Below are 26,550 nucleotides of genomic sequence, written 5' to 3'. Positions count from 1 at the left end.
GTAACGCTATCAACAGTTGTGATCATATCTGAATCTGGCATAACCCCAGGAGGGAATAGTAAGGACACAGATCGTAAGGGTCGGGGGCGACCTGGGAATAGCCCCAAGGCGCAACTAAGACCTAATTGGGGGTCTTAGAAAAGGGTGAGTCCCATTCCAATGTTCGGTGTGGTGGTGGTATAAAGTGATTGGAGAAGAATTCATTGGGCAACTGTAATCCTAACTTGTGGCAACAGGACTGTGTAGCGCTATTACAATTGAAAATTCACATTGTGAGAGGGGTTTCACCACAATATCAGCCATACTGACCCCCTGATGATCTATTTGAGAAAAGGTAAAGATTTCTCATGGAAAAGGGGGTATTAGCTTCTGATTAGTAGAGAAATTGGCCTCAATTCACTAAGATCACTAAGATCATGCTGGAGATAATAAGGCAAGAGATAACTTGCCACCACACAGTGAGAGAGTTATCTTATCTCTTCATTCCTTAAAGAAAACCTGAACTGAAAATTAAAAGTCAAAATAAGCATACACAAGTCATACTTACCTTCCATGTAGTCTACTCCTCAGTGTCTTTCTTCTGTCCCACGTCCTGTTTGTTAACTGTGATCAAGGGAATTTTCCGTCCTCCATTTTGAAAATGGCCATTACCCATAGCAGCTTTCTGGACAGCACACAGTTAAACTGTAACATCGCTCACTTGAGCCATAGGGAAACATGGACATTACCTGGTACATCAGTTTTCTTCTCAGCTATAACTGACAGCAACTGATATTTTACTGACAGCAACTGATATATTTCAGATCTGACAAAATATTGTCAGAACTGGAAGGGATTATTGTCAGAAGAAAATGGTGAGCTTCTGAGAGGAGCTGATGGCAAGGTAACTATGGAATGCTCATTTGAAGTTACCTCATGTGTTTATTTTAAATATTTTTACTCAGTACAGGTTCTCTTTAAGTTACCTCCTCTGTAGTTAAAGAGGAACTCCAGCCTAAAAAAAAAACAACATACTGTCATTAAGTTACATTAGTTATGTTAATTAAAATAGATAGATAATATAATCTCTTACCCACACTGTTTTAAAAGAACAGGCAAATGTTTGATTTCATGATGGCAGCCATCTTTTTTGGTTGAAAGGAGGTGACAGGGAGACACAGTTCCAACTGTCTTGTGTCCTGATCACCTCTCCCAGTTGCTAGGCAACGTGAACAACAACATAGGAAATCCTATCATGCCCTGCACAGCATCAGGGAAAAAAAGCCCGGGCTTTTTTTCTTTGATGGGTGGAGCTTAGATAAAAATGTAGCTAAAAATTATGCTTTGGTAAGAAAAACAAAGTTCTGATGCTGTGAAACTGTTAAAGAAACACCAAGCCTTTTCAGTGCTACTGAGTAGATTTTTAGTCCGGAGGTTCACTTTAAGTTACGTCCTCTGTAGTTATTTTCACATGCAGTTAATTAACAGCCTGTCTTTAACTTTAGAATTATAGGGTTATTTTAAGCACATCATGGACAGAGACTGAAATGCTGAAGACTGAATTGGCTCTGTATTTTAAGGATTGAAGAGTTAACTTTAGGTTTGTCTGAAGTAAAATGTTTCCTGAATACTACATGCCTTATCACCATGGTGATAACTCTAGAAACGTTATTAAAAACAGGAGATAAGCTTAGTGAAATGAGGCCATTAATGTTACCTTTTTCTTGAATAGATCAGGGGGTCTGTATGGTTGATATTGCGGTGACACCTAGGTCCTGACAGTTTCCTGTCTGTAGCCTTATTGCATTGTGGGAAATAACAGCTGTTTCCAACTGCCAAGCAATCAATATCTCTCTCTGTGCATATGTATATCTATTAAAAAAAGAAAAAAAAGCTTTTAGCCTATTGTATTGTTAGATGGTTTGGTTATAGATTATGGCAGTTGGTGCTGTCTGTTTTTTTCATGTCTGCGAGTATTGAGGATGATTACATGGATGCCGACTGTGGATCGAACAACATGAACAAATTACATGGCAAATATCTAATCATTTCTTGATCTCCCTTCTATTTTTAATTTCTCACTGCAATGTACTGATTTATTAATTTCCCCCTTTCGCTAAAATACCTCTGTAAAGCAGATCCGAGATGAAAAACTAACTATAACAAGTAACTTGTCTATGTATCTTACCTAAAGTTTAGATAGTTTACACAGCAACTCTAGCTGCAAACTGTAACTTTTTGAGTCAGCAAAGAACAGAATTCTGATTATTAGGTGATCTGCAGTATCACCTATAATGCAGATAAATACCTGATTATATGGTGATCTGCAGAATCACCTATAATACTGGTATATCAGAAGCTGATGTGACAACAAATAGCAATGAGTGATTGGTGCAACAGTAGTACTGATAGGTTTAGCAATACCTCACCAGAGGAGCTGATGGGTACTAACAGTACAGCGCCCCTCACCAGAGTCAAGGGCCCTCTGGTGAGAGTAGAGTGGTCAGACAGATCGGGTTTGGCAACAGACAGACAGATGCAGTACAAAATCGGAAGTCAGAGACAGGAAGATATAAACAGGCAGAGTCGGCAGCAAGGTCAGATGGGCAGAGGTACAGAATCACTGAGCAGAAGAGTAGTCAGAACGAGCCAGAGTCATGCACAAATAATAACACAGTAATGTAATAATCTTTAAGGCTATCAAACAATTCCTATTTTGTGTGAAATCCCCGGTTTCCTCCCGGATCAAAGCACACCGGAACTATCTAAGGGTCTGAGCGCTAACACCAAGTATTCGCAACAGCAGACAAGTTGCGAGTGATTCAGCTAGGCTTATGAAGCAGAGGAGACCCTTCTGGCACGCCCCCTCCTATCAACCAATGAGGAGCAGCGAGCGGCTCCTCTGACGTCAGCCGACCGGCTGGTCAGCTGACGCGCCTCCCCCCCGCATAAAGGTCCTGTCTGTGCGCGCGTGCACGCGACAAGGCAACCCCATGTGCAACTGACAGACCCGTCCTCGGCGTGCTAGACGCCTGAGGCACGGATACACTGCTAGACAGGGAGCTGGAGGCAGCTGCGGTGGTAGCGCTGTTCACCGCGGCTGCCTCTCCAGCGTTTGTTACACAAACAGCTTCAACAGTTTATGATTATTTATTCCTGTGATACTATGAGAGCGGCCATGTTCTGTCTGTCCCATTACACACAGGCAAACTGCTCTACATCTCCAGCCCTCAGCCTGTGAAAACATCACTCCCCTATCCTCCACCACTCTCCCCTCTGCCTCTGAAATCTCTGGCCAGTAACCTCCTCCTCCCCAGACTGAGCTCCCATAAGCACTTGCTACTAAGGCTCAGAGTGCCAAGGCACTCTGGAGAAGCTGTGGGCGAGGCATGTTTAGTGTATAGGGAATTAGAGTATTAAGACAAAGAAAAAAAAGTATTTGGCTTGTGGAATGCTCTATAAACTATATGAAAGGAACACAATTATGTAATGAGTAAAAGTTTATCTCGGACCCACTTTAATGCTGGTTCACAGTTGGAATGTAAAATGCAATTGCCTAGTGATTGCGAATTTTTGCACTGCAAATTTGCAGTGATTGTGCTTTGTGAAACTTGTTCAGAGAACGAGAATTACATCATGATCATTCCCAAAATGCTGCATGTAGCACGTTTGTGACTTATACAAATTGCAAACGCTGCAGTGAGAACGGACCTATAGGGAAGCATTATTAAAGTGCTTTGCTGAACGCTGGCGAAAGTGCTGAAATTCTGCAGAAAAGTGTGGCGGACCTGTGTAAACCAGCCCATAGAGTTTCTTTTGTCGATTCACTTAGACGCCTAAGGACAAGTTCACAGTGGCTGTTGCGTTCCATGTGACAGCAGGACCCCAGCGGATTGGTACAGCAGTACTGCACCCGAAGACTTTGGAAGCCTCCCGCAGTGGGACATTTGAACTGAGGAGCCAGAGGTGGAACAAGGGGACCAGGAGAGGAATGGGAAGGCTCTATAGCAGTTGTGCTCAACCTACCGCCGGCGGGCCATTTGTGGCCCGCGAGGCCAGTTTCTGTGGCCCGCGCGGCGGTGTCCTGCGGAGGGGGAGAGGATCGGGTGGTATTGCGTAGTTATAGTATCGGCGTAGTCCCATGCATACACCAGCGTGTGCTCCGTATTCAGCCCCGGGTAGCGCTGGGATAGTTAGAAAGCCTCGCTCATTGGTTACTGCAGGAACCTTCCTCCAATAGGAATCAGGCTGATTCCTATTGGAGGAAGGTTCCTGCAGCAACCAATGAGCGAGGCTTTCTAACTATCCCAGCGCTACCCGGGGCTGAATACGGAGCACACGCTGGTGTATGCACGGGACTACGCCGATACTTTAACTACGCAATACCACCCGATCCTCTCCTCCTCCGCAGGACACCGCGGGCAGCCTCCTCAGCCCCACACAGAGCGGGCAGCCCCCTCAGCCCCACACAGAGCTGACAGCCCCCCCCCCCCTCAGCCCCACACAGAGTTGACTGCCCCCTCAGCCCCACACAGAGCTGACAGCCAGCCCCCCCCCCCCCCCCCCCTCAGCCCCACACAGAGCTGACAGCCCCCTCAGCCCCACACAGAGCTGACAGCCTCCTCAGCCAGCACACTACAGGCAGGCCACGTGTGGGTAATTAGGCCTCTGTTCCTCCTCAGCAGAGCTGACAGCCTCTTCAGCCAGCACACTACAGGCTGGACTCTAATACCATTGCTGCATTAATCTGCCCTGTGCATACACCCAGGTACCGTACTGGACTCTGATGCCATTGCTGCATTAATCTGCCCTGTGCATACACCCAGGTACCGTACTGGACTCTGATGCCATTGCTGCATTAATCTGCCCTGTGCATACACCCAGGTACCGTACTGGACTCTGATACCATTGCTGCATTAATCTGCCCTGTGCATACACCCAGGTACCGTACTGGACTCTGATACCATTGCTGCATTAATCTGCCCTGTGCATACACCCAGGTACCGTACTGGACTCTGATACCATTGCTGCATCAATCTGCCCTGTGCATACACCCAGGTACCGTACTGGACTCTGATACCATTGCTGCATTAATCTGCCCTGTGCATACACCCAGGTACCGTACTGGACTCTGATGCCATTGCTGCATTAATCTGCCCTGTGCATACACCCAGGTACCGTACTGGACTCTGATGCCATTGCTGCATTAATCTGCCCTGTGCATACACCCAGATACCGTACTGGACTCTGATACCATTGCTGCATTAATCTGCCCTGTGCATACACCCAGGTACCGTACTGGACTCTGATACCATTGCTGCATTAATCTGCCCTGTGCATACACCCAGGTACCGTACTGGACTCTGATACCATTGCTGCATCAATCTGCCCTGTGCATACACCCAGGTACCGTACTGGACTCTGATGCCATTGCTGCATTAATCTGCCCTGTGCATACACCCAGATACCGTACTGGACTCTGATACCATTGCTGCATTAATCTGCCCTGTGCATACACCCAGGTACCGTACTGGACTCTGATACCATTGCTGCATTAATCTGCCCTGTGCATACACCCAGGTACCGTACTGGACTCTGATACCATTGCTGCATCAATCTGCCCTGTGCATACACCCAGGTACCGTACTGGACTCTGATACCATTGCTGCATCAATCTGCCCTGTGCATACACCCAGGTACCGTACTGGACTCTGATACCATTGCTGCATTAATCTGCCCTGTGCATACACCCAGGTACCGTACTGGACTCTGATACCATTGCTGCATTAATCTGCCGCAAACTTCTCATTAAGAAAATGTGCATCAAATGGTGAGTACAACAATTCTTATATTGTTCTTTTCTTTCCATTTCCAACACCATGTTAACTGTTACTAGAAAAACGTTAAAAGTTTTAAAGTTTTACATTGAAATTTTGTATGCATGTGTTCCGGCCCTCGAGATTTTTCTTGATTTGAAGTTCGGCCCTCGGGCCAAAAAAGGTTGGGCACCACTGCTCTATAGGATTTAGAACAGGGGTCTTAAACTCGCGGCCCGCGGGCCATTTGCGGCCCTCGATACAATATGTATCGCCTGCAAAAGCTTCCTTATAGTTCACTTAAATGAGGGCTGCAGAGCCCCCAAATCGCCCAGGGGCAATCCGCCGGCATTTCCTGGAGGGGGCAGAGCTGACGTCAATCGCCGCATGGATCGCCGCCTCTCCCCGCCCCTCTCTGTGAAGGAAGAGTGAGAGGGGCGGGCCGAGGCGGCGATGCGCCGCGATTGACGTCAGGAGGGGCAGAGCTGAAAGCTCTGCCCCTTCCAGGAAATGCCGGCGGAATGCCCCTTGGGCGATTTGGGGGCTCTGCAGCCCTCGTTTAGCGGCGGGGGACACGGCGGATTACTTGTAAAGGGAGCACTGAAGCAAACTATAAGGTAAAATAGTTCGCTTCAGTGTGAATTTGATTTTGAAATAAAGATCAATGCAAGGGGGGGGGGGGGGGAGAATGCTGCTGATTGTGAAATCCCTTATGCGGCCCAGCCTCATCCTGGACTTTGCCTCCTGCGGCCCCCAGGTAAATTGAGTTTGAGACCTCTGATTTAGAACCTTCCCTCTCCTTAGGTATGTTTTTTTTTTTTTTAATCGCTTCAGACTCACTTTAACGCACATGTTTAGCAGTAAGGTAATGCATGCAGTGCATTACGATGCCGCACCCGTCATATCGCAACATTCCCGTTGCACTGTGAATGTAACATAGGCAGGCACGTGCACAGGGGGGTGCTCTGGGTGCCCAGGCACCCCCCTTTTTAAAATCTTCAAAAAAGGCCCCTCTCGCCGCGCAAAATAAGCCCCTCCCCTGGCCGTGATAAGCCCCGCCCACCCGCAGAAAGCTCCGCCCCCGCCTGGGACACTTTCAAGTGAAGAGGCCCAGACATGAATCCTAGTGTGGCATACTGACCTCTCCCTCCACCTAGGACCCATACTGACCTCTACCTCCCCCAGCACCCATAGTGACCTCTCCCTCCACCTAGTACCCTCGTCACCACTCCCTACCCAGTACCCACAGTGACATCTCCCTTCACCTAGCACCCACAGTGACCTCTCCCTCCACCTAGCACCCACAGTGACCTCTCCCTCCACCTAGCACCCACAGTGACCTCTCCCTCCACCTAGCACCCACAGTGACCTCTCTCTTACCCAGCACCCACAGTGACCTCTCCCTCCACCTAGCACCCACAGTGACCTCTCCCTCCACCTGGGACCCATAGTGACCTCTCCCTCCCCAGCCTCCACAGTGACCTCTCCCTCCACCTAGCACCCACAGTGACCTCTCCCTCCCCAGCACCCACAGTGACCTCTCCCTTCACCTAGCACCCACAGTGACCTCTCTCTTACCCAGCACCCACAGTGACCTCTCCCTCCACCTGGGACCCATAATGACCTCTCCCTCCCCAGCACCCACAGTGACCTTTCCCTCCACCTAGCACCCACAGTGACCTCTCTCTTACCCAGCACCCACAGTGACCTCTCCCTCCACCTGGGACCTATAGTGATCTCTTCCTCCCCAGCACCCACAGTGACCTCTCCCTCCCCCAGCACCCACAGTGACCTCTCCCTCCACCTAGCACCCACAGTGACCTCTCTCTTACCCAGCACCCACAGTGACCTCTTCCTCCACCTGGGACCCATAGTGACCTTTCCCTCCCCAGCACCCAGAGTGACCTCTCCCTTCCCCAGCACCCACAGTGACCTCTCCCTCCCCCAGCACCCACAGTGAACTCTCCCTCCACCTAGCACCCACAGTGATCTCTACCTCCACCTAGGACCCATAGTGACATCTCCCTCCACCTAGCACCCACAGTGACCTCTCCCTCCCCAGCTCTAGCAGTGATCCTGACTACCCCAGAACCCACACTGACCTATCACTCCCCCAGCACCCACAGTGATTTTTCCCTCCCGCAGTGGCTACCCTCCTGTCCCCTGAAGCACCCACAGGGACCTCCCATCCCAAAAGCAGCACCTACAGTGACCTCTCCCATTGCCAGCGCCCACAGTGGCCTCTCCCAACACCCAGCATCCACTCCCTCCTCCAGTAACCACACTGACTTCTCCCAGCACCCACAGTGGCCTACCCTTCCCCCAGCACCCACACTGACCTCTACCTCCCCTTAGCAGCAACTATGCCATTCATAGCAGCACCCATAGTGACCTCCCACCCCCTGCACCCACAATGACCTCTACCTCCCGAGACCCACAGTGATCTCCCCCAAAGGACCCACAGTGACCTCCCTTTCCTCCAGCATCCATACTGACCTCTACTTTCCACAGCACCCACAGTTACTTCTCCCCCCAGCACCCACAGTGACCTACCCTTCCCCATCAACCACACTGACCTCTACCTCCCTTAGCAGCAACTATGCCATTCATAGCAGCACCCATAGTGACCTCCCACCCAGGGCCGGGCCGAGGCATAGGCTGGACAGGCTCCAGCCTCAGGGCGCAGTGTAGGAGGGGGCGCACAATTCATTCAGCTGTCATTCCTAATTGTGTTTGAAGCAGAAAGAAATAAGAAAAGGGGATACATAGCAGTGACTGCAAGCCAGATAACTAGATATTAAGGTGTTGGTGAGGTTGTGGGCCCTGTGGCACCTCTTAGTCTAATAGCAATCAGTGTGTGATGGCTAGGGTGGGAGGGATCGAGGGGCGCACTTTGGTGTCTCAGCCTTGGGTGCTGGAGGACCTTGTCCCGGCTCTGCACCCCCTGCACCCACAATGACCTCTACCTCCCGAGACCCACAGTGATCTCCCCCAAAGGACCCACAGTGACCTCCCTTTCCTCCAACATCCATACTGACCTCTACCTTCTACAGCACCCACAGTTACTTCTCCCCCCAGCACCCACAGTGACCTACCCTTCCCCATCAACCACACTGACCTCAAGCTCCCCTAGCAGCAACTATGCCATTCATAGCAGTACCCACAGTGACCTCCAACTCCCTGCACCCACAGCAATCCCACCAATATTCAGCACCCACATTACACTCAACTAGTAACCCCCACTATAGCAAGCATCCAGTACTTGCACCAAGCACCCTGCACCAAATACTCACATCCGGCCTCAATATGGCACTTAGTACTTGCATCAAACTGCCACATGACACCCAATACCTGCACCCCTTTACCCTATAGCTGGCACCCAGTACTCAAACCTACATGGCACAGTACTTGCACCCAGCTCTGACATGTCACTCACTACTCACACCTGCACACAGCCTCCACATGGCACCCACTCACATAACCAGTACTAGCACCCGAAATACCTGCACTCAGAACCCACGTGACACACAACACCCACACAGAGCTAGCACCCAGTACAGGCATGGCACCAAGTATTTGCACCTATGTGATACCCAGTACCTGCACCCAACACCCACATGTTTCATCTGCTGTAGTTCCAGTTGCACTAAGCCTCCACTTTGTGCCCAGCACCCACACCAAGCACTCACATATGACATCCAGTACTTGCACCCAGAACTCAAAAGGGACTGAGTACCTGCAATCAACACCTACATGATGGTTGATACACACCCATACAGCCAGAATCCACATGACACCCTGTGCCAGCACCTAGAGCTCACATGGCACCCAGCATCTTCCTTTAGCACCCACATGACAACAAATACCCCAGTAGCCAGCACCCATATGTCACCATGTACTCACTCCCAGTACCCACTTGGCACTCAGTATTTGCACCTAAGACCCACATACCCCCATAATCAACACTCACATGGCACAGTACTCACACGTCACTAAGTTCCAAAGCCATTATATGCACCTAGTACCCGTCCATGGCCAGCACCCAAATAGCACCCAGTACCCATCCTTGGTCCGAACCCATGAGACACAGTACTCTCCCATGGCACAAATCCAGACCACACACGGCACTCCCTACTCACTCATGTCCAACACTCACATGGCTCCCTGTACCAATTAGCACTCACATGGCACCCACTATTGTTTATCACCATCTGCTACTCATTCAGCACCCAATACTGCATAGCACCCACTGCAAATAAACACCCAATACAAACTTGACCTTGGTAACTAAAGCAGCTTGACACAGACTTTACTTTGGCATCTCGGCACCCACTGCAACTTACCACAAAGTGAATCATTGTGTCTTACCATCTACTGCATCTTGGCACCCACTGCACCTTGGCACTTACTGCAGTTTTGCATCTACTAATGCTTAGCAACCACTGCATATTGGTAAACACTTGTTTGTCTGAAAAGAGGCTTGGGTGCTGATCAAGAGGGACAGACGTCCCAATAATGAAAGGTGAGTCTGTGCCTCTACAGTGGGCTCCACTGTGCCCACTCTAACCCACAGTGGGCACCTATCACTGCTGATTTGAGGGTGGTAGCACCAAAAGAGTTGTAAGGAGGCACAAAGTCTGCCTGATACTGCTATAAAGGTGTGTGTGTGTGTGTGTGTGTGTGTGTGTGTGTGGGGGGGGGGGGGGGTTAAGACTGCCTTATTGCTTTCTGGAGAGGGGGTATTGCATACACAATTTAACACGATTTATCGATTTCAAATTTGAGCACGACACCCTTGAGGATCTTCTGCATGGCCCTGCCCCTTCCTGCAGCACCCACACTGACCTCTACTTTCCCCATCAGCCACCCCTTCCCCTCATAGCTGGCAACCAGTACTCACATTCACATGACACCAAGTATCTGCACCCAGGCCTAAAATTGCACCCAGTACTCACACCTGCACACAGCTTCCACATGGCACCCACTATCTGCACCAAGCACCTACTTAACCCGTACTCGCACCCAAAGTACCTGCATTCAAAACCAATGTGATGCCCAAAGCCCACCCATAGCCAGCACCCAGTGCAGGCATGTTCTTGCAATCAACACCCGCATGACACTCGATATCCAACCATAGCCAGAACCCACATGACACTCAGAACCCACATGACACGCAGAACCCACATGGCACCCATCATCTGCATTCAGCAGCATGACAATCAATACCCCCCTAGCCAGAAACGAGGAAGGGGGGGGGGGGCATGCGGGGGAAGGCATTGACAGGCCCCTTTTTTAAATTTGAGCACCCCCCACTTAAGGACCCTCTGCACGGCCCTGAACATAGGTGGTGCACTGCAGTAAGCTGCAGTACAAAGCGTTGGTTACACCGCACCACTGTGAACGGCCTAAGTAACTGGTACATTTTCCTAACTCACCCCTATTCCATACAATGGCAAAGAAATCAGAAGCAGTTGCATAGGGCAAAGACAGTTGTTTCAATAACCAGCTGATATCCGACTAGTAATTCAGTAAAAATGCACCGTTTTAGGCATACAATACTCTGCCCCTGATATAATAACAACTCTGCCCCATACATGAGCTGTGGAGCTGTGCAGCTCGGCTGGAGAAGACTCCCAGGCCAGCTGAGCGGACGGAACCTTAGAGCGTGTGTACGGGGGAAACACAGCCTCAGCACCGCCGCTGCTGCTGTCACAACAAACCCAGAGCGGAGCATTGTGGGAGCTGACAGCAGCTTCGGCGGGTTCTGTTAAAATGGCGCCGCTATAGCAACGGTTAACGGTCAAGCTTGCTGGAAAAGGCTGCCTGGGGAGTGTGCATTGCTAGTGGTGCGCCGATATGGCGGCAGCGGAGCAGAAGTCCCCGAATGTGTTGCTGCAAAACCTGTGCTGTCGCATACTCGGCAAGGGGGAAGGTAATGTGGGCCGCACCGTTTCATTCTTTCCATGCTGCGCTCTGACTGCTGGAAGGCTTCCGTTCTCATTACAGGGACTAGGCGTATATAGCTATACAGTGTTAACAATTAGCATAATGCCTCTATTAATTGCAGTGTTTCACGCTTATTTTGCGTTGTATACCAGTCTCGTAATTTCACGGTTATACAATGTACACACATCTGTATCAGTAATGCTCACATGAATTTTACACATCTGTATCAGTATGCTCACATGAATTTTACATATTTCGACTTTCTGCGCTCTTCTGTGCAGTTGGCAGGGGACAAAACCTAAGTTCCCATGCATCTTTCTTTTTGTTTTTACATGTGTCAGGTCTGACACTTGGCATGGGAATGTCTCTACTTGAGTTCTGTCAGCTCCTAGTCTTATTTAGTGTGCAGAGAATTGAATGAATATACAGTATACCGGTTACTGCAAAAAGGTGTTTTTTTTTTAATATGTATTTATACAAAGCTGAGGCATTCTACATTGCTTTTCACAGCAGTAATTTAAGTTCTATAAATGGGGTGGGGATGTGTTGAGGTTGGGTAGGTAGTTTAGGGACAGGAGAGTTGACATGAGAAATAGAATAGGGGTAGGTGTGTGATGAGCGGGAGGTGTGCCATCTTCTTAGCCAATAGTTCTTTGGTTTGTTCCTAAACGCAGACTCTAGCTTTATATAGCCTTCAGTGGTTTCTCCAGAATTTTTTCCAGCTGGGTGGGGTGCAGGGGGGGGGGGGGGGGGAATGCAGGGCCAGTGCAACTGCTTACAGCAGAGGAGGAGGATTAGGAGGCGAGCTGATGACAGCTAGGTGCTTACCAAAATAAGCTGGGTGGAGCACCTGGCTAAAAGAGCATGGGGTGAACACTGGAGAGCTATCTACTGCAGTCAACTGATGGAGAGCTGTCTATTACTATCTAACTGACAGAGAGCTGTCTGCTACTATACAATTGCATATTGTATTTGTCAATTGACAAAGAGCTGTCTACTGCTGTCCAACTGACGGAGAGCTGTCTACTGCTGTCCAACTGACGGAGAGCTGTCTACTGCTGTCCAACTGACGGAGAGCTGTCTACTGCTGTCCAACTGACGGAGAGCTGTCTACTGCTGTCCAACTGACGGAGAGCTGTCTACTGCTGTCCAACTGACGGAGAGCTGTCTACTGCTGTCCAACTGACGGAGAGCTGTCTACTGCTGTCCAACTGACGGAGAGCTGTCTACTGCTGTCCAACTGACGGAGAGCTGTCTACTGCTGTCCAACTGACGGAGAGCTGTCTGCTGCTGTCCAACTGACGGAGAGCTGTCTGCTGCTGTCCAACTGACGGAGAGCTGTCTGCTGCTGTCCAGCTGACGGAGAGCTGTCTGGCTGCTGTCCAGCTGACGGAGAGCTGTCTGGCTGCTGTCCAACTGACGGAGAGCTGTCTGGCTGCTGTCCAACTGACGGAGAGCTGTCTGGCTGCTGTCCAGCTGACGGAGAGCTGTCTGGCTGCTGTCCAGCTGACGGAGAGCTGTCTGGCTGCTGTCCAGCTGACGGAGAGCTGTCTGGCTGCTGTCCAGCTGACGGAGAGCTGTCTGGCTGCTGTCCAGCTGACGGAGAGCTGTCTGGCTGCTGTCCAGCTGACGGAGAGCTGTCTGGCTGCTGTCCAGCTGACGGAGAGCTGTCTGGCTGCTGTCCAGCTGACGGAGAGCTGTCTGGCTGCTGTCCAGCTGACGGAGAGCTGTCTGGCTGCTGTCCAGCTGACGGAGAGCTGTCTGGCTGCTGTCCAGCTGACGGAGAGCTGTCTGGCTGCTGTCCAGCTGACGGAGAGCTGTCTGGCTGCTGTCCAGCTGACGGAGAGCTGTCTGGCTGCTGTCCAGCTGACGGAGAGCTGTCTGGCTGCTGTCCAGCTGACGGAGAGCTGTCTGGCTGCTGTCCAGCTGACGGAGAGCTGTCTGGCTGCTGTCCAGCTGACGGAGAGCTGTCTGGCTGCTGTCCAGCTGACGGAGAGCTGTCTGGCTGCTGTCCAGCTGACGGGGAGCTGTCTGGCTGCTGTCCAGCTGACGGGGAGCTGTCTGGCTGCTGTCCAGCTGACGGGGAGCTGTCTGGCTGCTGTCCAGCTGACGGGGAGCTGTGTTCTTCCCAGAAATTTTATTCAGCCAGGTGGCATGAAAAAGTAGCCTGGTGGGGTGCGAGAGGGAGTACATTTGAAATCGGCGCTGGTAGACTTGGGCGTAGGATACAGCGATATATGGCTGATCCTGCTTCTGCACAAGTCTGGGCCGTTTTAATTACTATTCCCCCTCCAGGCCGCCATGGATAGTGGAGGAATGAAATAATTCGGCTTCCAGCTATTGCTGGAGGCCGAATTATTGTGTTTTTTAAGCAACTTCGACGTTACTCACTGAGCGCTGCTATAGACTGATTCCCATTACAGTCTATGGCAGCACTGGCTGCGCCCAAATCTAGCAGCGCTAAAAAGCACTGCTCCGGCGAGGGGGAATGCAGGGCCGATGCAACTCTTACAGCATAGGCAATGAACTGTAAAAGGAAATGTTTTTTTTCTTTAAAGGTTATTTTGCTTATCTTTTAGAGCAGAGAGGAAGTTCTCTTTAACCCATTCCCGACCACCTAACGCCGATAGGTGGCTCCCCAGGACCGCCTAACTCCGATCTGCGTGAAGTCCTGGCGGCGGAGTTTAGTGTTGCATCCCTGCAGGGATTGGCTGTCGGGGGAGGGATAAATTATAAAGAAAATATTCATTTGTGTGCTAAGTTGTATGGCTCTGCAGTGAGCTGTTAAAGCTGCAGAGCACTGATTTGTAAAAAAAATAGCCTGGTCACTAGGGGGGGGGGGGGGGGGGGGGGGAAGGGTGTAAGCCTGTAGTCCTCAACTGGTTAAAGCAGCGCTGTGGAGTCGGGGCAATTTTGGGCACCTGGAGTCGTTGATTTCATAAACTGAGGAGTCGGAGTCGGGTGATTTTTGTACAAATTCCACAGCCCTGTTAAGTATTAGACTAAGGAGTCGGAGTCGGGGCCATTTTTGGTACCCGGAGTTGGAGTCGTGGTTTCATTAACTAAGGAGTCGGAAGATTTTTCTACCGACTCCACAGCCCTGGGTTAAAGTATACCTAACCGGTAATGAATAGAAACATCAGACAGTGCAATCTATGTGCTTCTGATGTCCCTGTGGATTGCATCACTGTGTTGCTGAAAACACGATCAGCAATGTACAAGTGGGGAAGGGACCTTAACTTTTTGCCGACCTCTCCACCCCAATTGGCGTGAACGTGGCGGCAGCCCCAGGACCGCTCCACGCTGATTGCCGTTAACGGCCTTCTATGGGGCTAGCAGGAGAGCATGTGCGCCAATGCGCACGCATCTCAGCTTGGAAGTTGGAGCTCCTTTTTGCCTTCAGTCTCCCAGCGGCGATCGCCGCTCCGAGACTGAATATACCTGTACAGCACAGCGATCTAAGGCAGCGCTGTAGTGGGGACAGCTGTGTGACATGGCTGTCCTCCTGGGGGACACAGAAGCAATCGGCTGACTGGGGAAGGGAGGTAGGGAGATAATTAAATAAAAATGCCTATTATTATTATTATTATTATTATTATTATTATTATTATATATCTTTTTTTTAATTATTATTATTAAAGTATTTGTAAAAAAATAAATAAATGAACATTGGGGGGGGGGGGGGGGGGGCGATCAGACCCCACCAACAGAGAGCTCTGTTGGTGGGGAGAAAAGGAGGGGGGGGGGGATCACTTGTGTGCTGACATGTACGGCCCTGCAGCGAGCCCTTAAAGCTGCAGTGGCCCAATTTATGAAAAATGGCCTGGTCTTTAGGGGGGTTTAACACCGCGGTCATCAAGTGATTAAAGGATCACTATCACAAATATAAAATACATGCAAACACATCTATAAGATGTAACACACTGAATATTAGTTTTTCTTATGTCACTGTCACTTGTTTTGCCAATGTTACCACCTCCATATAGCACGAGGGCCAACTGGTTTTAAATAATAATATATACAGATTTTGTAGGTATGCTTTTATACTACATGGAAGTGGTAAAATTGGCCTATCAAAATGTGTGTGTATGGGGGTTGATGACTGCAGCAATGAGATTAAGAGATGCTTTGGAGGAAAGGTATGGCAAATTTGGACATGATACTACTGGATAGAGATAAAGAGTAGAGAAACCGAGAGCCCAATATAGTGTAGTATATACCTCCATAAAGCAGACACGAAAGACTGTCTGAATAGTAGTCACATTTATTAATTAGTACCCCAAAAAAGTCTTTCGTGTCTGCTTTATGGAGGTAAGTCCACCACTTCCTCCCAGCAAATTTTAAAGTTTTTATCCACTTTTATCCTGCTGGCGCCTCTGTTCTCCTACTGCTATACTGGATAGAGATGTTGCTTAAAGTGGATCCGAGATAAACTTTTACTCATTGCATAATTGTGTTCCTTTCATATAGTCTATAGGGCATTCCTCAAGCCAAATTCTTTTTTGTTTTGTTTTAATACTCTAATTCCCTATAAACTAAACAAGCCTCGCCCACAGGTTTTCAGAGAGCCTTGGCACTGTAGCAAGGGCTTAGGGAGCTCAGTCTGGGCAGGAGGAGGAGGAGGTTACTAGCCAGAGATTTCAAAGGCAGAGGGGAGGGGGAGAAACCTAAACTGTTGAAGCTGTTTACAGCTAGATTTGCTGTGTAAACTATCTAAACTTTAGATAAGATATACCGGTATAGACAAGTTACTTGTTATAGTTAGTTTTTCATCTCCGATTCACTTTATAAGATACCCAAAGTGACATGGGATAGACATGTGTATGTACAGTGCCTAGCACACAAATAACTATGCTGTGTTCCTTTTTTTTTTTTTTTTTTTCTTTCTCTGCCTGAAAGAGTTAAATATCAGGTGTGTAAGTGGCTTCTGAGAGCAAGAAAGAGATTAAAAAGGTGAATTTCTTATCAGTGAGGGTCACACTGAAGTCACTTCCTGTCTGAGTCAGGACTGAGTCAGCCAATTACATACCTGATATTTAACTCTTTCAGGCAGAGAAAGGAAAAAAAGGAACAGCATAGTTATTTGTGTGCTAGGCACTGTACATACCCAAGCCTATCTCATCATGTCACTTCGGGTATCCTTTAACCAACAAAGGACTTATAGTTAAAGGGGCACTACAGTGAAAAACTAAAATTTAAAATATGTGCAAACATATACAAATAAGAAGTACGTTTCTTATTTTACAAAGCACAATAAGATGAAAAGGGGAGCATAGATATAACTAATATACAGCAGAGTTCCAAGCAGCACAAATATTCTTACAAAAACAGTAAACATTAGGAGGATGACCCTGCCCTTGCGAGCTTACAATCTAATCGGTAGTGGGGGACACACTAGGTAAGGGGGATGGATGAGGCAGTGACCATTTGCCTCTGATTACATTGTGACAGATAAGTAAATAAGGGCTATAGAATGTTATAAGCTTGTCTGAAAAGGTGTGTTTTAAGAGTGTGTTTGAAGATGTCCAGGTTTGGAGCATGACGTACAGGCTGTGGAAGAGAGTTCCAGATAAGGGATGATGCTTGTGTAAAGTCCTGGATGCGAGCATGAGAGGAGGTGATCAGCTTAGAGGCCAGGAGAATTTCTTGGGAGGAGCGAAGGTTGCGGGAGGGACAATATCTTGAGATTAGTGAGGAGATAACTCGTGGAGGTCTTTGTATGTTAGAGTCAGGAGTTTGAACTGAATCCTCTGGGTAATGGGTACCCAGTGGAGAGAACGGCACAGTGGGGCTGCGTCGGAAGAGCGTGTGGAAAGGTGAATGAGGCGGGCCGCGGAGTTTTGAAGGGATTGCAGAGGTGCTAGCCTGTTTTTTTTTTTTGTTTTTTTTTTTGTTTTTTGTTTGGTAGACCACAGAGCAGGGTGTTGCAGTAGTCTAGGCGGGAGATTATTAAGGTATGAACAAGCATTTTGGTGGCCTCTTGTGTGAGGAAGGGACGAATATGGAATATATTTTTGAGCTGGAAATAGCAGGCGGTGGTTAATGAGGCAATGTGAGGTTTAAAGGAGAGCTCTAAGTCAAGTATAACCCCCAAGCAGCTGGTGTAGATAGCGATGGTGGAAAAATCACAATTTCTGTTTTAGTCATGTTGAGTTTGAGGAAACCGGAGGACATGAATGCAGAAACGGCACGTAGACAGTCTAGGTAGTAGTGATGACAGATCAGGAGCTGAGAGATAGATTTGGGTGTCATCCGCATAGAGATGATACTGGAAGCCAAAAGAGCTAATTAGTTGTCCCAGGTCACGAGTGTAGATTGAGAAAAGTGGCCCAAGAACAGAGCCTTGAGGTACACCAACAGACAGTGGGTGTGGGGAGGAATTGGTGTTAGAGAAGGACACAGTGTAAGAGCGTCCAGAGAGATAAGAGGAGATTCAAGAATGTGCTTGTCCCTTGATTCCTAAAGATGACCGTGTCTGCAGAAGCAGAGCATGATCAACCATGTCAAAGGCAGAGGAAAGGACAAGGCGTATTAGAATGGAGAACTGGCCTTTGGATTTAGCTGCCAGTAGGTCATTACCAACTTTCGTGAGGACAGTTTCAGTGGAATGGTGTGTGCGGAATCCAGATTGAAAGGGGTCAAGTAAGGAGTTGGTAGAGAGAAAGGCAGACAGTTCTGAATGGATGTGACGTTCCAGCAGTTTAGAAGCAAAGGGGAGGAGCGAGTCAGGACGGTAATTGGATAGAAAGGTTGGATCAAGATAGGGTTTTTTGATAAGTGGTGTGGTGATAGCTTGTTTGAATAAGGAAGGAAAAGTGCCAGTGGAGATAGAAAGGTTGAATAGAGTTGTTAGAGCGGGATTAAAGGAGGAGGAAAGCTGGGGGATTAGATGAGAGGGAATGGAATCCAGGGCACAGGTAGTGAGATGCGCTTTGGAGATTAGTGAGGAAAGACACTGTTCAGTGAGTGTGGTGAAAGATGTTAGAGTGGGAGAGTGGTCTTGTGGAGCGGGGGAAAGGCAGTTAGTGAGCGAGGATGCAGGTGGACAGAAGGAATTTATAGGTGATGGTTCAGCTGGTAAAAATGGTTGCGTGTTGAAGCTATTACGTATTGCATCAATCTTGATTGTAAAGTATGATGCAAAGTCATCAGCTGACAGACAAGTGGTAGGGGGAGGAGGTGGGGGACGAAGTAGGGCGTTAAAGGTGTTGAACAATTGTTTTGGGTTGTGGGACTGTGAGGAAATGAGCGAGGAGAAATGAGACTGCTTAGCGGAGGTGAGGGCATCCCTGAGCTCCTGCATAGTTTGTTGATAGTGATTGAAGTCCTCTACAGCAGTACTCTTTCTCCAGCACCTTTTCTGCCACCCTGGAGCGCCTTTTCAGCTGTTTGATTTGTTCAGTGAGCCAGGGCTGGCGGTTAGTTTGGCGGGGGCAGGTGGTGGTGAGTGGAGCAGCTGAATTCATGGCAGACGAGGCTACACTAAATAAGTAACTGGATGCTGCCTCAGGGTCAGTGTAGGAAGACAGAGTACTTAGAGGTTGCAAGGCCTCAGTCAGGGAATTCAGATCCAGGTTGCGGTAATTCCTGCGCGTGACTGTATGGTGTAGTGTTGAAGGAATTGACGGTAGAGAAGAATTAATTTAGAAGGTAAGAAGGTTGTGGTCTGAGAGGGGAAGCGGAGTGTTATGGAAGCTTGAAATAGAACAGAGGCGGGTAAAGTGGCCGTCTTTGTGGGTGGAAGTGGAGGACCATTGGGCGAGGTCAAACGAGGAGGTGAGAGAGAGCAGTTTAATGGCAGTAGGGCAATTAGTATTGATGGGTATATTAAAATCTTCAATGATGATAGAGGGTGTATTAGTGGAGAGGAACTGGAGAAGCCATGCTGAAAAGTGATCAATGAAAGTAGAGGCTGGACCGGGCGGGCGGTAGATAACAGCAAACTGGATGTGGTATGGAGAATAGAGCTGGACAGCATGAACTTCAAAGGATGAGAGTGAGAGTGCGGGCAGCGGTGTGAGTGGTTTAAAGGAGCAGTGTTCAGAGAGGAGGATCCCCACCCCGCCTCCATGTTTGTGGCCAGGTCTAGGGGCATGACTAAATTTTAGACTACCATATGATCGAGCAGCTGGAGACACCGTGTCTGATGGAGTTAGCCATGTCTCAGTGAGCCCCAGGAAGGTGAGAGTGTTGGAGATAAACATGTCATGAATAAAGGCCAGTTTATTATAAACGGAGCCGGAGTTCCATAGAGCCCCAGATATGGGGAGGGGAGAGCTGGGAAGAAGGGGGATGTCAATAAGATTGTAGGTGTTCTGGGAGGGGAGGTAGTGAGTTTTGTTATTTGTGGAATGAGTTGTAGTCTGAGCAGTGTGAGGTCTAGGAGTGTGCCCTGGGTGTGGTGATAAGTCCCCAGAAGCCAGGAGGAAAAAATATGTGTATCGATAGTATTCCTTTAACAAAATTGTTTAACATAATAGCCCTAACTAAACCGCCGCATTCCCGATGCTGTAAACTATCTAAATTCCCCCCTCCTAGTAGTAACATATGGCTGTGAAAGTTGGACTACGGCCTCGTTCACATCAGGGCCGTTTCTGTGCGCTTTTTACAGCGCACTGCCCTGTGCGATCAGCAAGGTATTTACTTTCCCATGTAACTAAATGTAGCTGGTTCACATCTTTGCGCTGCGCTGAGCAGCGTTACAGAAACGTAGGGTTGCATGCATTTCTGTGCGTTGAGCTGGAAAGCGCACATCAATGCAAGTGAATGGGTGTGCTTTTTTAGCGCATAGAAGCGCATGCGTTTTTTACCCCTAATTGGAGAAAAAAATACATTTACATACAAAAACAAAGTTTTATTGACAACTGCTGCTGGTACAACAAGCAAAACGTGCTTTAAAGAAGCGCAGCGCAACGCACAGAAACGCGCACTAAAGCGCGCACAAGCGCATGCGTTTTTTACGACGCGCTTTCACACGTTTTTCAGCGCAGCAGATGTGAACGAGGCCTAAATAAGGTCATGCGTAGAAAAAATTGATTCTTTAGAATTGTAGGTGTAGAAAAAACTTTTGAGAGTTCCCTGACCTGATCAAACCAGTCAATACTGAAAGGAAACCTGAGGTAAGAGACATATGGAGGCTGCCATATTTATTTCCTTTTAAGCAATACCAGTTGCCTGGCTATCCTGCTGATCCTGTGCCTTTAGTACCAAAAGCCAAAGACCCTGAACAAGCATATGCAGATCAGGTGTTTCTGACAATATTGTCAGATCTGCTTCCTAATTTCTGTAAGGTCACTAATATTTGTTTGTATTGGAGGTTGGTTTATTTTTATCTAATTTTCCCAGAACGTCATTTCGGACAGCACCCCTGGATGAGACTGGTCTCCCTCCCCACTGTGGACAGGAAACTGTTAAAAGAAGAATTTGCATAAGCAATAGGCAGCCACATATAAGATACTACACCTGCCACAGTACCTCAGTTTAGTTTCCTGTCCCGGACGGGATGCATGGGAGAGGTCTCCAGGAGTGCTATCCATGTCAGGCGGCAGGGGCAGCGTTTTCCAGGGCTCCAAGCAGCACTGTTCAGTGAACAGTCAGGAGCCCTGCAGCGTGGAGGAGGCTTCTCCATCGGAGGCAGCAACTTTATGCGCGCATGTGCGTGCATTGGAGAGAGTTCACTTCCGGTTGAACCGGAGGTAGTCACGCGCTGGCGTCCCGCGTGATCTGAAGTCTGAGCCGGGCGGCAGGGGCCGCGGCGGTGATTAGGAATCAGCATACAGCTGATTCCTTAAGGTAAGAAGCTGATTAAGCATATGCTTAGCCGGCAGGGGCCGCTTGCATAATTGGATCAGCTGCATCAAATCAGCAGCACAGGTATAAGTTTGTAGAGTCCATGATGCACTCTGGTTTGTGACTGAGATCATGGAGGACGCCTCTGGGTCAGCTCCTGCACAATCTGCTGAATCTGCCCAGGATCCCTCTCTGGCAAGTAGATGTGATTATGTTTCTTCTGCTTGCCTGGATGTATGTTATGTATAGAGGGATTTGTCTAATAGCTGGCTATCGTTTATTATGTTTTATACCCCATAAGACATAAGACTGAGAAGGTTGAAAAGTCTGAAAGATCTTCTACTCAGTCCAGTCAGCATGGATTGGCAACTCTGAATGGAAATTGTGCCAGTATTGTACAGAGAAGGTCCACAGCAATAGGAAATTAAAGATTCTGCTATTGCTTCTACCGCCTCAGCTGCTTCAGATGGGCCTGGGACTAGTACTGCTATGGCTTATCTACCTGTTATAGCTAATCCATCATCTCCTATGTTGTCTGCACCTCTAACTATGCCTCCTGCTTCCAAGAGACATAGGCCTCTATTTATTAAGCATTCCTGCATGCGGTAATGCTCAAAACAGCTGACTTTACCCACCATTTAGTAAAGTGTGCATTCATAAAACCTGTGTCCGCATGAAAATTTATAATTCCTGAGCAGGTGCCAGAAATTAACACCTTGTGCGGAGATTATCACAACACAGGTCACTGAAGGTTAATTAATAAGAATTAAAGCAGGCAAATGTGAGCAGGGAATACCCAGGCTGTGTTTTTAACCCCTTGGATACCTGTTTTCAGATAATTTTCACATCAGAAAGCCTGCATGTGTAACATTCTTGAAGTTCTTCTAAGCTGCAGCAATTAAATAGATTGTTTAAAAGAACTTGACTCGTTAAACTAATGGAAACTGCAGCAGCAATTTCCATTAGTGCAATCTGATTGCGATGCGATTTGGACAAAGCACAATCGTCTTCCTCCTGCATTGTATGCAATTGAGCTGTACTATAAGTATAGTAGCGCAATCGCATAGTGGAAATTGAAGTGCGATTGGGATCGCAAATGCGGTTGCGATCGCATTTCATAGTAGAAAAAAGCCCTAACCGCAATGTTTTTTTCCTGAATTAATGAAAGACTTACTAATAGGTATTAAGTCTGAGCAGAAATCTTTGACGCCTTTGGTCAAATGTATGAGAGTTTGGCGGATCCTCATTCTCGGCTTATTCCAGTCCATTCTACTCTTAAGATTAGGATTAAGGAGTGGGATAATCTAGGAAAAGTTTTGAAGTTAGATCCATATTTTTCAAGGGTATCAAACAAAGCTGACCTACCTTTTTTGAGGATTTCTGGGAAATTTTGAATGATTTCCCTAAAGTTTGGAATGCTTCCAATCATCTAGTGGACGCTTCAGATGATACGGTTAAACTTATGGCCAGAACTACGGCATTAGTCAATTCAGCCAGAAGAGGTGTATGGGTATAAACTTGGAAGGATGACAATTCTTCAAAATCAAGTTATGTGGTGTACCTTGTGAAGGGGGTCTGCTGTTTGAGTCAGTTAGACAACCCTCTAGACAGAACGGCAGACACATATAAAAAAAAAAAAAAAAAAAAAAAAAAAAAAAAAAAGGTATTCCTGTTAAAGGAATTCTATCGATTCACATATTTTCAATTGACACAGGAATTGTTTGGGAAGTGTTGCTAAGTACTGGTATATACATTTTAGTAGCAACCTCTTTGTTTACTGTTATCAAAATGCTTTCAAACTTTACTGACAAAACTGACTCTGAGCCATGAGAAGAGGGGAAATTCCCCTCACACTTGATCAGATAACTCTGTGTAACTGTGTGTGACAGAGAGAACAGCTGCAGCTTCTGTGTCCTGTTTCGGACTGAAGTGTCTGTAGAGAGCAGAGGAAATGTAACTAATTGTTACAGCTTTTCATACTGTTTTTTGCTTTCAGAGTTTGTTTGATATTTGCTTCTGTAGTCCGATATGCAACTCTGGCTGTGCATTGAAGTAGACACCCCTTCTGCAATTGATTTGTCCCAATATGGCTAATCCTACCCTCAGTAAATTACAGCTTTTTCCTCTGATATTTAACATGAAAAGTAGGAAAATGTTTACACAGCAACTTAGACATTATTTGTACATTGTCATTTTAGAACACTTGGGTATCGATAGTATTCCTTAAGAAAGGACCTTTTCAAAGTAAACGGTCCTTTCGTCCCTCCTTCTAAGAATAAGTCAGATCCCTAGTCCTCTAGGGCAGGAGATGGGCTCTCTACAAGTCACAGAGGCCTAAGGGCCTGTTCAGACTGCACACGTTTCCAGCTGCGTTTTGGAAACGCGTGCAGAAGGCCAACACGCACGACATCAGACAGTGCATAGAGTGCGCTGTCTGATGTTCACACGGCATGCGTTCCGAACGCATGCTGCACGCAGATTTAGCAAAAACGCGCGGCTGTCCCATTTACTTTTCAGTGATGGGATCAGCCACGCAACGCATGCAAACGCGGATGGCGTGCGTTCGTACGCGTTGCGTTCCGCATGCGTGGCCGTCCGCGTTTGTAATGTAAACCGGCCCTAAGTCCAACTTCACTTTTACCAAGAAGTCAGATAAGCAATGACGCTAGTATTCCAGTGAGATGGAGAATTGCAAATTTCAAAACTTGGCAACTACAGTGCACAAAATATTGGTTATTTAGGCTTCTTTCACAGTGGGACGTTACAGGCGCAGGTTAGAGCAGCTTGTAACGCAGCCCAGCTCACAGTAATGAAAAATCAATGGGCTGTTCACAGTGCCCACGTTGTTACACTCTAACGCTGGACGTTTAAAGAAAGTGCATCATGCTGTGCGTTATACACGGTTTTAGCCGCATTAGACTGTTTGCATATGCTCAATAATGTGTGTTTTTTGTTTTTTCTTGCAGGAGGAGAGTCCGCTGTTGTGGCCAGCCACATGACTAATTAATATGCACTGCAGTGTTAACTTCCTGGAGCGGCCGCTTATTGGCTGGCAGGTGATGCGGAGTTTTCCGATCATGTGCTCTCCACAGTCTTTTGCCGCATGCGCCGTTTTCGTCCGATAGTAAGCGTCAAAAAGTACGCATCACAGACCCATCAGGAGACGCATAACGTGGCTCTAAATAGCATCCAACTTCAAAGCTCACATGCGTTGCGTTGGGGGCACGTTATGTGACCTTAGCGTCGCATCTAACGCAACGTCTTAGTGGGAAAGAGCCTTTAAGGTGTTTTTTTGGAGGGTTACAGAATAGAGTTCAGCCAGCCTCCTTTTAAGAGCTTTTGCATTACTCCCCGTTTGCAGGACCAAATAAAGTTTTCAGCCCTACAATCGAAAGTCCTTTCCCTGTTTAGAAAAAAGGGTAATTCGAGAAAGTACCGAAATGTCAGAGGACAGGGATTCTATTACCCTGTGTTTTGTCTAGTAAAGGAGCTACAGGGAAATTATCAGTTCATACTAAATTTAAAGAGTCTAAACCAGAAGGTAAAATACAGAAAATTCAGGATGGATTTGATCTATTATTCATCTCTTACAGAAGGACGATTTCCAAGCCTTTCTAGACTGAAAAGATGCGTATCTTCAATTACCGATACATCTGGCTTCTCAATAATGCTTAAGGTTTGCCTTCCAGATGGAGGAAGAGGTAAGAATGTATCAGTTTAATGCTTTGCCCTTCGGATTATCCTCAGCTCCAGGGTTGTTTATGAAGGTAATGTCTGGGGTTCTAGCTATACTTAAACAGAGAAAGGTTAACATTTTGGGTTACCTTAAATTTCTGTTTTGGGGGACATCTCCCAATTCGGTAAGAGATCAGATTGTTACGACAATAGTCTTACTACAAGATTTAGGTTGGATCATTGATTGGGAAAAATCTTCCTTAATTAAATCCTACACAGATTATACATTTGTTTGGGCTATTTCATTAGCATATCAGACACAGGGGGAGCAATTCAATTCTATCATGGCTCATTCCACAAGAGGAATTTCGACTTCTTGGGCAGAGAGGGCAGGGACCTCTATAGATCAGATTTGCAGAGCTGCGACCTGGTCAAGTCACAATAAGTTTGTAAAGCACTATCGCCTTAATGTATCTGTCTGCAGGTTTATGCTTCAGAAGGAAAGTTTTGCAAGCTGTGGTCCCACCCTAAGGTTTTATCTCTTGTATATCGTCTCATCCAGGGGTGCTGTCCGAAATGACGTTCTGGGAAAGACCACTTTACTTACGGTAAAGTCTTTTCCGGTAGTCATGAGGACAGCACCCCTGCAACCCGCCCTTATTTGGGTAGGAGAGAGAAATAAGTTTGTGTAAGCATCATTAAATGTCCGTGTCATCTTTTTTATTAACTGAGGTACTGTGGCAGGTGTAGTATCTTATATGTGGCTGCCTATTGCTTATGCAAATTCTTCTTTTAACAGTTTCCTGTCCACAGTGGGGAGGGAGACCAGTCTCATCCAGGGGTGCTGTCCTCATGACTACCGGAAAAGACTTTACCGTAAGTAAAGTGGTCTTTTCACATAACGTTTGCTACCACAACTTGAAGGGTATACTAGTTTCTGTTTTGCACCTTACTGCACTCAGTTGATAAATAATGCAGTTGTTTGTGTAACACAGATTTTGCTGTAAACATTGTATAAATGCTGCTTTTTTTTCAGTTGCAATGAGTAAAATAGTACTACAAATATGAATTCTTTCAGTCAAACAAATCAGCAAAATGTAATTTTTCTATCAGTGCTAAAATGTTTTTAATGGGCAAGTGAAGATGTACATTTAGCCACTTAATTATATCTCGACGGACATTTCCATCCAGATAGCTTGCACTACTGCCGCTACTTTCGTTAGCCCGTAGATCAATGAATGGGAACAAAGTTCTCTTTCATTGATCTAAGTCCCCGTATGAAAGACTTGACACCGTCAAAGAGACGGCTCCGTCTCTCACAAATCCCCTTCTGTCCCATCTTCAC

General features: G+C 47.4%; 1 protein-coding gene across 1 annotated transcript in view; it reads left to right on the top strand.

Annotated features, from left to right (window-relative positions):
• Window positions 1-11,522: 11,522 nt before the first annotated feature.
• TUBGCP3 (tubulin gamma complex component 3) overlaps window positions 11,523-26,550 on the top strand; it is a 146,919-nt gene continuing 131,891 nt past the window's right edge. Inside the window, exon 1 of the mRNA XM_068268058.1 lies at window positions 11,523-11,727. Coding sequence (XP_068124159.1) covers window positions 11,652-11,727 — 76 coding nt within the window. The 5' untranslated portion in view covers window positions 11,523-11,651. The remainder of the gene's footprint in view (window positions 11,728-26,550) is intronic.

This window comes from Hyperolius riggenbachi, chromosome 2 (genome assembly GCF_040937935.1).
Source record: "Hyperolius riggenbachi isolate aHypRig1 chromosome 2, aHypRig1.pri, whole genome shotgun sequence".
Classification (NCBI taxonomy): Eukaryota; Metazoa; Chordata; class Amphibia; order Anura; family Hyperoliidae; genus Hyperolius; species Hyperolius riggenbachi.
This window is presented reverse-complemented; position numbering and strand designations above follow the sequence as displayed.